The following is a 15,571-nucleotide window of genomic DNA, read 5'->3' on the forward strand; positions in this document are numbered from 1 at the left end:
TTGGAAACTCTTAAAGCACCGAGGTAATGACTAAAGATGATGTTTTTTTCAGAGGAACGGGCACACTCAGTGCATGCTTCACGTTAACAGCAGTTACACCTGGTAACTACGGCTGTTTGCCTCAACAGGGGAAGCCGAAGCCGCCCCGAGCCCGGCCCTCAACGCGCGAGGCCCGGATGCGGTACTCACCTCAGAGCCCGGGCCTCCCCTCCCGCACCTGAGGAAGATTCCTCTGGCAAGCCCGGTGGGCGCTCTACAGCTGGGCCGAAAAGCACGGCCAGCTTCAGGATGGAGGACCAGGAAAAGGCGGTGCTGCTTGAGAGGCCGGGCGGACGTCCCGCCCCCTCAGCTTCTGAGGCAGCGCCGCGAGCAAGCACGGCAGTGTTCATCGTTAAAGCGGCTCTACCGCTTTCGTCCTCAGAACAAGGAAACGGGCTTATATTAAGAAACACACCCACCGCCTATGCTCATGCACCACAGTGCAAAGCTTGTTAATAATGTAATTTTAGAGTCTCACGTTGCACAAGTCAGGGTACAACGCCTGTTATGCTTCACAATGAGTTTCTCTAGCAAGATACTAACTGTGCCAGAGCATAGCACCAGGAGCATTGTCCCAGCAAAGAACTGTCAGGACACAGGTCAGCATGTGAAGTGGGAGATGCAGCTGAGTTAAATCCTCCACAACTGGGAAGCAGAAGCACCTGCCCAGCCAAGGTCTGGACTAGGACAGGTTTGAGCCTAGGTTACTCCCAGTTCACCACTCCGTGAATCCTGAAGCAAACCACTCAAAGTTTCATTGCAGCCCTGCAAACTGATTGCTTCATTTGGATGGTGGAAAGATGTAAGAACTTTCCCAGTTTAATTTTAGACCATGTCCCATAGATCAAGACACTGTGGACAAAATTCTGCCTTTGGTTACAGCAGTGCACAGCAAAAGAAAGTTTAACTTCCTTAACTTAATCCAGCTCTGGATTTGCGCGAACATAACTGTGCACAGGGCCAGTATTATCCATAGGTAGTGTAAGTGATTGCTTAATGGATGCAGTCCTGGGAACTCCACCTGCTCTACCAGCAGTTACTCTGCTGCAAGCGTATGCTTGACCTTGCTCATCACCCCTCAGGAGAGTTCTCTGGAGAAAACATAACACTATAGTACACAAGTTTGGTTTATTCTTAGATTCATATTGTTACATGCAAGGAGTACAGGCCTGCTGGAAGCAGAAGATTCTAGCTAACCCTAAGGATCAAGATCTATTTAACACTGAAACCTGAGTGCTTAGCTAGTCACAGCTGATGTAAACTCTGCATACTAAAGGTATCAGAAACACTCAGCTTCTGCTCAATGTGAAAGATTTACAATGTTCTGCTCTGACACTTCACTTCCAACAAACTAAAATTCATTTCAGCATTTCAGTCTCGGGCCCATAGTCACATTCCACAATTAGTTTCTAGCCTAAAGCCTATAAATGAAGACCACATACAAGTCAACTGATTAGTTTAATTGAAAGTTTACCATATTATAGACTAATGCAAATCAACATTAGAAAAGTCACATAGCAATTAGTGTAGCATACCTCATCTATGGGTGATGACGATTAATAATCCCAGCAAGTAAAGGGATTAAATTCAGTTTCATTGAAATACCCCCGAAAAATGAATACAACAGTTTAATCGTAATCTTAGTGTACATCTTAGTAGCTGGTTTCAGTTTTCAAACCAAAGTGTTGCATTAGTAGATACTACACTATTGGAATGCCTATGTTATTTTTGCTTCTTAAATGAAAAATTAATCATGCAATTCTAAAGAATTTATAGAAATTGCAACAGCAAACCAGAAGATATTAGCAATATACTACAAACTGTTATATGAAGTGTTAAACCTAGTCCTTAAGGCAACATTTAAATCATTTTAATATGACACTGAAGTACTAAAGACAAGATTTAATACAATTATGAAAAGGCAGAAACTTATAAATTCAAAATTTTAGTAACTCAGGCAGTGAAATTTCATCTTAGGCCATCCACACAAGTTTTACATAGCTCCTCTAAAAGCTGCTAAAACCACCCCCCTGCAACCCTCTTTAAAAAGAATCCCATCTTTAACACCATGTAGAGTTAATGCTGCCTTTTACTCTTCTACTTCAGCACTTGTTTCTTTGAGTGAACTGCTCTGTTTGTGGATAAATGCAGCAGCTTTTGATTCCAATTCTCCCAGCTGTTCAAATGAAGAGACACATTGATCTTGATCTTTTGTACTATGGGACAGCTTGCCCATCTTCTCCCGAATGCGTTGAGAACATCGTAGTGGGGTTACAATTTTCAGATCCTCAGCACTGGTGTCATTTGCCTCATGGTGCATCTTCACACTTAGGAAGAGAGGGGGGAAAAAAACCAAGAAATCACTAATCCTAGGCACACCATCATACATATTACCTCTGTAGCATCTAGCAGCAAGTCATGATTCCTATTCAACTCTTTCCTATTCCTATAGCCAAAGGAAGCAGTGAAACAGTCTATAGTTAAAAACCAGATGTATAACTCTTCTTAGGAAAAATATTTTCATCTAGAGGACCTCCTGAAAAATTTCCAAAGGTAGCTTTCCCCCCACATTTCATCAGGCAGGAACTATTACTCCCCCTGTAGGGATAGCAGACAGCTGCCAGGAGTCCAGCTTAAGCAGGTGCCAAAGCCGAGCACAACTTTGAGTCTATATTAAAAAAACCCTTGTGGCAAAAAAAAAAAAAAAGGAATTTAAATGTTACCTGTTTTGTCTTGATTACTACCCAGATTTTTGCCTCAAGATAATCTTTGCCGGACTGTTACATCTTCAGCAGTTCTGTGTTGTATGACATTCAACCACGTGTACATTTGAGAAGGGGAGGACTGGGGACACCTACTTTCTCTTTACCTAGCTCAGTGCAGAGCCGCTACTGGCATGTGGGCTCTGGGAGGGGATCTGAAACCTTGAATGTATTCTCTGCAGCAAAGATGTTTGATGACTCTAAAGTAAGCCATACAAAAAGCAAACCAGTTTGCTAGAGGGATTTATTTTTTAAAAAAATGCTTCTTTCTGAAGGAAGAAGGAATCCTATAAAATAAGTTAAAAGTTCTTTAACAGTCATCATTATTGTCCCCAGACACGACAAACTTTCCATAGTTACCTGAAGTAATATTACCTTTCTAAGTGTGGTGTGGTAGGTGGATTGTATCTCATGAAAGATGATGTGTCGTTCTCCTTTTCAGGAGAATGAACCATTTGGGGTGTATCTTTTACCCCACCCTCATTGTGCTCTTCTATTTCACACTTTCCTCTCTTCTTTGTACGTTCTTTAGACTTGTGCTTTTTATTCTTTTTTGGCAAGATCTCTTTGTTTGGTTTCAAGTCTAAATCAGTTTCTTCTTTTTTGATCACTTCATTGCTAGTCAACTTCTTGTCATCGGTCTCTGCTTTTTGGTCATCAGAACAGAAGTCCTTCAAGGCCTCCTGAACCTGTTCTACAGATGAATTTGGTTCCTTGCTGACGTCCATTACCTCACTTAAAGGAGCTTCTGTCACAGTTCCCACTAAAATTATCAAAGAAAGTAAAGCTGTGTTTAGTTACAAAAAGAGAAGTTTATATTTAGAGGTCTCTCAAATCTTAAAGCTTTACAGGAGAAGAGTTAAGCGTGCATTGAGTCTGAGCCACAGCAATTCAAGTTACTAATAATTATGGTCATCTTCAAGAACCTGCAACTTGAAAATTTGGGCAAAGTACATCCTGAGAAGCCATTCTTTTCCTTCCTAAGCTCAGTAGCCCTGAACAAGTACTTCACTTAGTTTCTGGGATGAAATATTTGTCAGGTTATGTTATATTGCACAGAAATGTATATGGCTAGTCTGCTTCCTTTAATTGGCACTATGCCACAACACAACTATGCACCTGTTAATGAACAAACGAATTTGTGTCAAGAAGCAATTGTGTCAGAGGCTCAAGATTTTTTTATTTTGCTCTTTATTATGCTTAAATAGCAAGACAATATTATACTTAACTCTATCAAAGGGAAGTTTGAGTATGAAACCTGCACTACTCATTTTAACATGCCCACAATTGAAAATGTCTAGTCAAGATTGTTTTCAAAGAAAACTGAATACAAAATGATCAGAGACGTGTCCATGAAATATAATTTCATGTAGGTACAAATAATAAAACAGGTAGTTTTTGTTGCCTGTCAAGCCAGACAATAAACTGGAATACAGCAGTCAGACTTACCATCCTCAGACTTGAAAAGGCTGTCAGCATTTTTCATAGTATCTATTAGCATGTGCCGTAGTTCATCTTTAGGCTAGAAAAGAGTTGTATTGTTTTAGAAGAGAAATTCAGAGTTAAACATCATTTCAGCTTATTTGGTATAACAGTTACAGGGAAAGAGGCACAGGCCAAGTCAGAAGACTTGCACTAGGGCTGTATTTAATGCCCTGAAAACATTGCGGATATTGAAGCACAGGAATTAGTTTTACTTCTATTGATGGACTTAAATTCTGTTCCGGGTTTCTAGTGATACTAGAAGTCTCAGTCCTTAATTTCTTCTAGGCAGAACATCATATAGCATTTTTATGGTACTATTACTTTCAAGAAGAAAGGTTTAAGTATCTATAGTGGTCACAGAACAAACCAAATGCAATTTTTAATCTCCCAGTAGGTCACTTGGCTTACTACCAGAGGATTTATTAGCATCAGAAAGACTTCTGTTCTATATACCGTATTTTCCTGCCTTTATGCTTGTGAATACCAAGCTTCTAGACAAGCTGCTCACCATTGCTCCTGCCAAAATGGCCTCCTCATAGACAGCAATGAGCTTTTCAAGAGGGCCCATCTGTTCAAGACGCATACAGCAGATCCAGTATTTTGCAAGCTTTTTAGCTCCAGGAATGTTCTGTGTCAGATCTTCCAACATGGCACGCACCTCGTTGCCTTGACATCCCTAAAGTCAACACAAGAGCAGAGATGTGAATGCAGTGAACATTTTGAAGTGCTGTATCTTAGCTGGGTCTGAGCCAGAAACCAAATAATTTTTTCTCTCTTTGGAGAGTAAGCCTGAAAGTTGAAGATAGCAAATAGCTCTGAGACTGACCTACGAACTTGAGAACGGTCATTCACCTATAATGAGAATTATACAGTATTGTAGTTAGAAGGGACAGTGGAATGCATAGATATTTTCACAAGTCCAAGCGAGTTTCTGCACATGCAAACTTGTTTTAGATTATTTCATAGCTACTCTCATTACATTATAGCTAATCTATAATAATTACATTGTCTAATTTAATTGTGTAGTTCAGTAAATTAGTGAAGCTTAAGTGTGAACTAATTTCTTCAGGTGTCAGCAAAAAGCTATGATATTGCTTAATTTGGGGAGCAATTAGACCCATGTCTGATTGACAGGTCCAGTATGCCCATAGGATTTGCATGTTGTAGGGACACATGATTAGCACTCGGTAAGCAAGGGACTGAATACCTGTTCAGTTAACTGCAGACATTCAGCAAGAGTCTTGTTGAGCTTTTCACTGTGTAATATATGCTGTAAAGAATCAGCAGAAGAGAACTTCTTTTCTTCACTTTTAGACTGGGTTCCCAGAAACACAGATAGAGGGGGTCTCCTCATCACTTTTCCTCTAGACGCCCTCCACTCATCCAGGCGAGCTCTGCATTAAAAATATTATCAGCTGAAGTGACAGATGTTTTTAGTCTTTACATTGACTGATACTGACATGGGAAAGTCATACAAAGACATACTTTCCAGATCGTCCTCAAGTCCTCTCCTTTTGATCCTAAAAGGAATGCTGCTGTCATTTAGACCTGCATGGAAGTTTTGGAACCATGCATATCACTATCTGATTTAGGTATCCAAATTCAGATAAAGGGCTCAAAACCCTTCAATCTCTCCCTTTACAGCAGCAACAAGACACTCAGGCTACATGACATACACACACCCTTTTTTTTCAGGGGAGGGTAAAAAATGCTTCCAATTTATTTATCTGTGCCACCCCTCTCTCTCCCCTATCCCATTTCAAAGCAAAAAACTTGAAGCTGTCTCTACAGACAAAGCACAGAGAGCAGTCCAGAACAATCCTATCACTGCTTTTAGAATCTGAAACTAGTGTAAGTCAGTCTTTACATATATATTTTGTTTCAATCCCTAGACCACCAGTTTTTAGTAAACATGGCTTTCTACAAGAAACTCTACCAAGAATATTTTAAGTTATGAATTCCATCACATAAACTGCATTCACCAAGCTGAAAAATGTAATTGCCAAGTGCTGTCCCTCAGTCCACAAACATGTTCATTTCTATACGCATCCTGCATCATCCTTTAAAGCAGCAGCATGCACGTGCAATTCACTTACAGATTTATCTGCCATGCCTAAGGCTATCACAACACTTTGCCTAAAAAAAAAAAAAAAAGAGAGTCCAAGCAATGTAAATCTTCTATTTATAACCACACAGGATGGGCTTCTAACCTGAAGAGCTGCTGCTGATTTCTCAGTATTAAGTCTACAGTTTTAGTCTGGGAATCAAGTTCAAACACTCGGTTCTCATTTTTCAGCACATCTACAGCAAGAAATAGATCATAGTAGATATTCCTGGAAGGAAGGCCCAAATACCTCCCAAGATCAAACTACAACCATGAGTAATTCAGTTACCTTCTCTCTTCTGCTGTCTCTTTCTGTAGAGCAGGTTTCCTGTTGTCATTAGTTTTAGAATCATGTCCTGATTTTGTGCTGTGAACAACAGAAATTGGTTTTGCTGAAGCTTCTGGTCTTGCAGTCACACATTTCTTCACTCCTAGAGCTCTGTGGTCAGATTTGTCAGAAGCTGCCTTCAGTGGCTGTGGCCCCCTACCACCAGTCTTTTTTTGGACTATCATTTTCTTTGGTGGTACAGTAGATGTCAGTTGCCATTTCTTCAGGCTGGAATCTGTAACTGCAGCCTTGTCAGACGGTTTGCTCTGGAATGGGAGGACACCGTTTGGTTTTGTGGAGTTAGGGTAGTTTGTGACTTTGATAACTCTACACCTGTTTGTGGACAAAGAACTTGCTGCTGGTTTGGTGGCAGAAGAAAGTAATTTCTTGTCTGGCAGAGAACCCTTTTCCCCCTCACCTTTTGGTGCTTTTCGGAAGGAGTTTATCTTGGACTGGATAACCTTGCCACGATATGTACCAAGAACTGGTTTCTTTGGGAGGCCAGTACTTGACTTCTGTTTTTCCACAATCAATTGCTTCTCTTTTGCGTTTCTTATTTGCAAGAAGGACTTGCTAAGTGACACTTGCCGAGACTTTATTTCAGTGACTTCATCCTTGGAATCATGATCTTCAGGATTGTAGTTTGTGCCTGATACAGAACTTGTCAGTGTTACTGTGGAAGAGTTTAAAATAACATTTTCTCCCAAGTTTCCACTTGACTGGTCCCACAACAGTTTGTTAGCATTCTCTTTATTTTCCTGAAATCAAAAACATATCCATGGAGATGTTAGAAGTGCATTCATGCTGCCTGTTACTTGTTTCCAAAGAGGCTTTCACTCATTTACAGGACTAGTGTGATTAACAGTAAAAGACATTTTAAAAGTATCTACAAAAGTTGTGTATATACACAGAGTAGGATATTTGTCAACTGTTACTGCAGAATTCCGATTTTTTTAAGAAAATCCAGTAAGGATTATTTAAACTCCGCCTTGGAGGTAAGAAGGCCTAACCTGAAGGCTACGCCCCTTATACAGAAACAAAACTCTTAAAGCAACTGCTGGCTTTCACCTGCTAAAAATCACCTTCCTAGGAGAGCCATAAAGTAGAAACTTGCTTTAGACAGTATATAGTCAAAAGCAGTATCTCAGTTTCCATCACTTGGCAGCAGGACCTTTCCTCCACTTAGCGAGGACAGCCTACTAACATAAGTTGGTGAGCAATGCCCTTAATGCTCTAAGCAGTACAACCATGAGCATTTTAAATCAGAAAAATGACACAAAACAATACAGGGAAAAGTTTTCCCTTGAACTCTTGATTAGGTTTAAGCATCTACTTCTGATTACATTAGATTTGCCAGCACCACCATACATTCAAGTTAGTTTTCTTAGTAATTTTAGGGTTTCTTCCAAGGAACAGTTACTGGATTTTTTTGTTAGAATAAGAGTTTTCACAAGCAGCTGGAAGGGGACACAGCCAGGACCACTAACCCAAACTAGTCAGGAGGGCTTTCCATACCATACGGCATCATGTCCAGAATATAAGGGGAGCCAGCTTGGGAGGAGCAGCAACTCAGGGACAGGCTGAGTACCCAGTAACATTGAGCAAGTTGCGCTGTATATCACCTGCTTTGTATATTATTTTGTAATCTGTTATTATTTTCCTCTTCCTTTGCTGTCCCAGTAAATTGTCCTTATCCCAAACCACAAGTTTTACATTTTTCTTGCAATTCTCCTCCTCATCCCACCGAGGGGCACAAAAGGGTAAGTGAGCAGCTGCATGGCACTGAGCTGCTGACTGGGCCTAAAACACAACAGTCCCTTTTGGCACCCAGTACGGGGCTTGAAGCATTGAGATAATGACAGATCTGACCACAGCATATGTAAACAAATTGTTATATGACCTTATTATATTAATTAAACAGATACCAGTCCGATGGTGCTTTGTTCACATGGCTGTGGTATGTAGATCCTTACTTGCTGTATGTATTGCCTGCAGGGCTGTTTATTACCTCAGGATTCTCATTTTGCTGTACTTTGTAATACTGACTTAAGATAGGATAACATCACTGACCTGACATGAGTAAAATGAAGAATTCTCTGCTCTGGCAAAAGACCTTGCTCAGATTTTAAATAACTTCCCTGAAGACTGAAAATACATCCAAGAAATTCAGAGTCTCAAGAAACATTGTTAAGTTTTAACCATTATTTCAGCAATAATGATATCCTCTGTAACCCCCTCTCCAGTCAGGTACCAGCTGAGTATCAGTATTGTCTGTTATATACAGTAAGGCAACAGCTCCCTAAAAAGCCTATATATTAAGCAGTCACTGACTAAAGTTTTAACAGACTGCACCTGCAACCTTCTAAAGCTCTGAAAATCACGTAAATTCAATACAGTTTGAGTGGAATGTTTCAGCCACAGAAACTGAGTGACATGAGTATTTCAGTGTCAGTCAAAAACTTACCATTCCTGGCTTTGGATGTGTTGATTGCTGCGTTTTGTCTTGCAGTTTATTCCTAGTCACTCTCCTAGTTCTGCTGCTGCTTAAAAAAAATAATAAATAGAAGACATCTTAAATGATTCTGCAACTTAACAGAGTATATTTTTTAGAGTAAGTTCACATGGTTCAGGACACAGTTTGCAGGCTGAATTCACACTGAAGTATTTCTATTCAGCTTGTACTCTTCCTTCAGAAAAAATACCCAAACAGCTGAGCAACCAATGGTCAGGGCCCAGGCTGTGAAACATCACTTCTTGTGCCATAGAGCTGGCCAGCAGAAGGGATGAAAAAAGAACAGACCCTATTTACTGCAGGGGCCATTTAAGGATGAGCATCGACCTGTCTGGCCTGATGCAGCTGCTACAGAAGGTCAAGTTTGTACATGCTGCAGGTGAGCAGGAAGGGGGAGTGACGCTAGGGGCTGCAGCTCAGCTAGTACAATCATCAGAGGCAAGTCTGAACAAAAATACATAGTTCCCACCCCCTGACAGGTTACAGAACCTACAGGCACCAGAGCTGGCATCAGACTACCCAGTGAGTAACCAAACCACCAAGACCAGTATTGTCTCCTAGCAACCATAAAAACATATTGACAGTTCAGAAGAAAAACATCTGTTTAAAGTTACAAATGCAAATTATTCCTCAAATGCTTCATGATGCATTATTTGAAAAGTGTAGGAGGCACCATTGGATGTTAATGTGGAATTAACATTCTAGTTACCAACTGGTATCTTTGCATTAGATGATTGCCTGGATGCTAGCTGGGTTTAAAAAGGAGATACATTAGTGAAAATAAAGATATATTAGTAACTACAGGCTGCTAGAAAAAGCAGTCCATGTCACGCAGACCTTCCTTCCCCTCTCATTTTGGCTAGTCTAGAAAGAAAATGAGCACCAAACCCAGGACACCTCCACATCACCTGTGAGAGAGTCAGCTTGGAACAGCAATAGTTTCACAGAAGGGAAATATCTGCAAAATTAAAACATTAACTACAGACTCCATGGCTCCAAACAGTGAGTGAACTGAAGACTATGAAAAGCCCTGGAATTGAATATCCAGAGAAGAAACTAAGCTAGGAAAAGTAAAGATGATCAAATGCTAATTTAACAGCATTGCTGCAATGAAAGTAGCTGGCACTGATTGTCTAACACAAAATAGCTTTCTACAACATAAAAACACTTGCCTTTGGCTACCACACAAACCAAGTCTTTGACAAATTGTTTTTGTCTTTTATGTATATTTTATATTGAAAGCTCATTGTTCCATTAGATCTCTGCTCTTGAGCACGGGACCACGCACCTCAACTACACAAAATGGTAAGCAAGGCATCCCATTTAGATGGGAACAATTTTCAGACTGGAAATTACCACTTATAAAAACATTAAGGTGACAAAGACACCATGAACTAATGTTAGAGCTAGAACCCTCTGCAGTCCTTCACACCACTGACCTCCCTAGAGAACCGTCTGTTGCTTATTGGAAGGTCTCACACTGAATGCTCAGGCTTTAAACAGCAGGAAGATTTAATTACAAGTCGATAAAAACCAGCACTACTGGAAATTACCACTTATAAAAACATTAAGGTGACAAAGACACCATGAACTAATGTTAGAGCTAGAACCCTCTGCAGTCCTTCACACCACTGACCTCCCTAGAGAACCGTCTGTTGCTTATTGGAAGGTCTCACACTGAATGCTCAGGCTTTAAACAGCAGGAAGATTTAATTACAAGTCGATAAAAACCAGCACTACTAATGGCCAATAGGTGCCCACATTCTGTTTACAGACTGTTATGCCTACCTCCTGGCCATCACATAGGCTGCTGGGGTTTAGTACAGTGCATTTGCTTTCAGCCGAAATTAATCAATTAGTGAGAATACAATGAAGCCAGATCATAGAATCATAGAATGGTCTGGGTTGGAAGGGACCCCAAGGATCATAGAGCTCCAACCCCCCTGCCACAGGCAGGGACACCAACCTCCAGGCCTGCATCTACACAAGGCTGACCAGGGCCCCATCCAACCTGGCCTTGAACACCTCCAGGGACGGAGAATCCACTACCTCTCTGGGCAGCCTGTTCCAGCACCTCACCACTCTTTCTGTAAAAAACTTCCCCCTAATATCTAATCTAAACCTTCCCTCCTTTAGCTTTAGTCCATTCCCCCTTGTCCTGCCATTATCTGCTCTTTTAAAAAGTCGAATCCCCTCCTGCCTATAAGCTCCCTTCAGGTACTGGAAGGCTGCAATGAGGTCCCCCCGCAGCCTTCTCTTCTCCAGGCTGAACAAGCCCAGTTCCCTCAGCCTCTCTTTGTAGGGCAGGTGCTCCAGCCCTCTATTCATCCTTGTGGCCCTCCTCTGAACCCTCTCCAACAGTTCCACATCCTTCTTGTATTGAGGGCCCCAGATCTGGACACAGTACTCCAGATGGGGCCTCACGAGGGCAGAGGAGAGAGGGACAATCCCCTCCCTGTCCCTGCTGGCCACTCCTCTCCTGATGGAGCCCAGGATACCATTGGCCCTACGAGCTGCAAGAGCACACTGCTGGCTCATGTCAAGCTTCTCATCCACTATAATCCCCAAGTCCTTCTCAGCAGGGCTACTCTCAAGAAGCTCTTCTCCCAGTCTGTATCTGTGTCTGGGATTCTTCCAGCCCAAGTGCAACACCTTACACTTGGCAGTGTTGAACCTCATTAGGTTCCCTCAGGCCCATCTTTCTAGCCTGTCAAGATCCCTCTGGATGGCTTCTTTTCCTTCTGGGGTGTTGACCACACCACTCAGCTTGGTGTCATCCGCAAACTTGCTGAGGGTGCACTCAATTCCATCATCGATGTCATTGATAAAGTTGTTAAAGAGCAGCGGTCCCAAGACAGACCCTTGGGGGACACCGCTTGTCACCGGCCTCCACCTGGACATAGACCCATTGACCACCACCCTTTGGCTACGGTCTGTTAACCAGTTTCTTATCCAGTGGACGGTCCACCCATCAAATCCACCTCTCTCCAATTTAGAGATAAGGATGTGGTGGGGGACTGTGTCAAAGGCCTTGCACAAGATCAAGTGGATTGTGAGCACACACAGTACAGCCCGAGTTGAAAAAGGGGGGGTAAAGAGTTATTTGTAGAAGGAAGGTTACAGAGGCAAACAGCAAAGTGACACCTAAAATAAGAGTTCTGCTATGAAGGTGTCCTGTCCCATCTCAGTCTCTAGAGGGGCAGATAATGCACTTCATGAACTGTATCTATCATTTGCTTAACAAAACCTTTCAGCATTTGCTGACAATAAAAGGACTTCAGGAAAGCCATGTGATCACTGGTCTCACTGCATGGTCTCACCTTTCAGCTGAGGTCCTCTAAAAGAAGTACTGTTTATGTCTTAGCCACCAACTATGTATGGGCCATTCCAAAGGAGAGTTTGGAGAAGAGGAGGCTGAAGGGTGACCTTATTAACGTTTACAAATATGTAAAGAGTGAGAGTCAGGAGGATGGAGTCTCTTTTCAGTGATGGCCAGCGATAGGACAAGGGGCAACGGGTGCAAGCTGGAGCACAGGAAGTTCCACGTGAATATAAGGAGGAACTTTTTCACTGTGAGGGTGACAGAGCACTGGCACAGGCTGCCCAGAGAGGCTGTGGAGTCTCCTTCTCTGGAGACATTCAGAACCGGCCTGGATGAGTTCCTGTGTGATTTAGTGTAGGTGACCCTACTCTGGCAGGGGAGTTGAACTAGATGATCTTCCAAGGTCCCTTCAAACCCCTAATATTCTGTGAATATGAGCCATAGCAGAAACACTACCTGACTGGTGCCTGGTTTTCTTCAGACAGCATGCCAGAGAATGTCTTTTTTCTTGACAGATATTCTTCAACTTTTTGTCGTCTTTGCTCTAGTGGGTTTAAAAAAAAAAAAAAGAAGACATTACATTTACAGCTAAAAGACTAATACCAGACAAACTTTGTCTTTTATAAAAAAGAAAAAGGAAGTGCAATTAGAAAAACATAAAGACATCACGAACACATCATGAAACATAGACACTGAATTAAGAAAGCCTTTAGCTTAACATTGGAGTCTCTTGATAACTTACACGTTCTCTCATTTTTTGCAAAAGCCTATATTTAACAGGAGAGTGAATGTAATTTCACAGCTGTACAAGATGGCTGTTTTGCTGCATTAAGCTAAAACAGGATTTTTGTAGTGAAAAAAAATTAGGCTCTTTATTTTACTCTCTGGATGCCTGTCCTGTATTTCACACACTTACTGTCGGTATAGCAAACACACTTTTCACTTGTGACAGTAGAAAGGTACATATAGTACACATGAAAAACACCACGCACATGAACCCACATGGCCATCTGTAAAATCATTTGCTTCTCTTCCATTGGCACTTGGGTGTTCGCACAAGTGTCAGACCAACAGGAATGGTAATAACAGCACAAAGTGATCGTGCTGAGCCAGCTGTCACTGTCTTAATACAGAAAGTCATTCCAAAACAAGGTATTATTTCCCACATTTCCACTGACTGACTGCACACCAGAGACTTCTGTCCTTCATAGATCAACAACGTAGTTCTTTTACAGAAGCCTTTTCTTATTCCAGTATGGAGCTGGTAAACTTGGCTTGCTGGAGGCAGCTGGGATAAGATGGTCCTGCCACCCAAAACAAACTCAAGCATCCAAACAGGTGCTCAAGTCAGTTAAGAGTCGAGTCTGTTTCACATGCAATGGGGTGTGACAGCAAGAAGTTAAAGTGACATCTTTGCAAAGAGATTCAGAGGGGGATTCAGGTTTTATATGCAAGTCCATTGAATGATCCTGGTTATGATGGAGGATGGGGCAGGAGTTCCAGAAGGCTGCAAAAGAGCTGTTAATCTAAATCAAAGATGTCACTGTGGTTACTTACCTCATTCTGGGTACAACTTTTTACCCTGGAGAGTATGCAATCAGGTGCTTATGTTTTTTGGGGGATTAATATTCAGATCCCCAAAGGCAGTAACAGTCTAGCAGTCTCTTCTGGATTCATTTCAGTAAAGCAGAAGAGTTCTTTAGCTTTTGTATTTTGTCTTATCCATTGTTCTTGATTCACACTTCAGAAATCTGTACGAGGTCCAGCAACACATTCCCTCAACGTTAAGACTCTTCTGCATTACTGAAATTCACTGTAGCCACAGAACCACCTCCTAGTACGGGAGGAACTGGAAAACAAGCTCTCTCTCGTGCACTGACACACCAAGGCCAAAAGACGAGGCCAGCAGAGCAGATCAAGACCCATGCTTGCTATGCTTCCCTTCGGATACGGTGCCCTTTCAGCACAGGTGTCAAAGCCCACCCTGAGAGCCAGCGCACACCCCCTGCTTCCGAAGGGGTGCGCCCTAGAGGCCTGCCCGCCGAGAGATGCCACACAGCAGCGAGCAGCTCAGCGTGCGTCCGATAGCCCCCCGGGCACCTCCCGCTTCGGGAACTCAGGTCTCACCCACGCCAAACTGCGAAGCCCCAGCAAAGCAGTTCAGCTCGCTTAACTCGCAGCAGCCAGGCCGGTCCGAAAGCGATGAGCAGGAGGGTACAGGCCTAGGTGGGATGCTCTTCAGTTAAGGCGCGCCTTTCATCGCGAAGAAAGGCTTGCACGCCGGCAGCCCTGCCTGGGCGGGCGGGAGCGCACCGACCCCAGCCCTGGCACCCAGGGTAGCGCCTCATCGACCCGCTCGCACCGGTCAGAAGCTCCATACTGGGCGCTGCCGCGGATACCACCCCGAAAGCGGAGCCGCTTGCCTTCACCTCCCGCTCCCCAGGAGGAACGGCCGGCTCCCCTCTCCCACCCGCTCCTCCCTTACCCGCCGCGGCCTCAACCGGAGCTATGCGGGGCGGCAGGGACAAACGGCCACCACAGCCAGCCCCGCGCGGCTGCGAAGGGAGAGCGGCTCAGCCCCTGGGAGCTCTGCGCCCCGGTACCCGCCCCGCAGCCTCACCTCGGTACACCGGGTCGGACCTGCGGCTAGCGGGGAGCCGGAGCGAGGAGCGCAAGGCCATAACCGCCCGGAGCACGCAGGGGGTCGAGATGGCGGTTTGAATCACCCGTCGCACAGCGCCTCGCTGATTGGCCCTGCCGCGGGACTTGAACTGGCCAATGGCGAGCGGGGGGGCGGTGCCGGGTGCGCCTGGCGCGGCGGTCGGGCCTGCAGGGGGCGCGTGGAGGTGTCGGGTGGGTGAGTGGGTGGAGCGGGCGTTGGCGCGAGAGGCGGAGCAGAGGCTCCGGCCGCCGCGGGAAGATGGCGGCTGTTCCTCGAGGGTGCCGCTAGGGGGCGCGGGACGGCCGTGGATGGGACCTGCTCTGCCGGCGGCTGCGTGTGGGGAGCGGCGGCTGCGGC

General features: G+C 43.8%; 1 protein-coding gene across 1 annotated transcript; it reads right to left on the reverse strand.

The window, feature by feature from the left end:
• Positions 1 to 2,128: 2,128 nt before the first annotated feature.
• Positions 2,129 to 15,233, reverse strand: CKAP2 (cytoskeleton associated protein 2; the record flags this gene model as incomplete). The annotated part of the gene is made up of 9 exons (XM_084267256.1): positions 2,129 to 2,366; positions 3,177 to 3,564; positions 4,251 to 4,323; positions 4,795 to 4,962; positions 5,494 to 5,680; positions 6,680 to 7,476; positions 9,183 to 9,258; positions 13,009 to 13,096; positions 15,173 to 15,233. The coding sequence occupies 9 exons, from the start codon at positions 15,231 to 15,233 to the stop codon at positions 2,129 to 2,131; spliced, it is 2,076 nt and encodes a 691-aa protein (XP_084123382.1).
• Positions 15,234 to 15,571: the final 338 nt, after the last annotated feature.

Source organism: Gallinula chloropus, assembly GCF_964237585.1.
Source record: "Gallinula chloropus genome assembly, chromosome: 1".
Classification (NCBI taxonomy): domain Eukaryota; kingdom Metazoa; phylum Chordata; class Aves; order Gruiformes; family Rallidae; genus Gallinula; species Gallinula chloropus.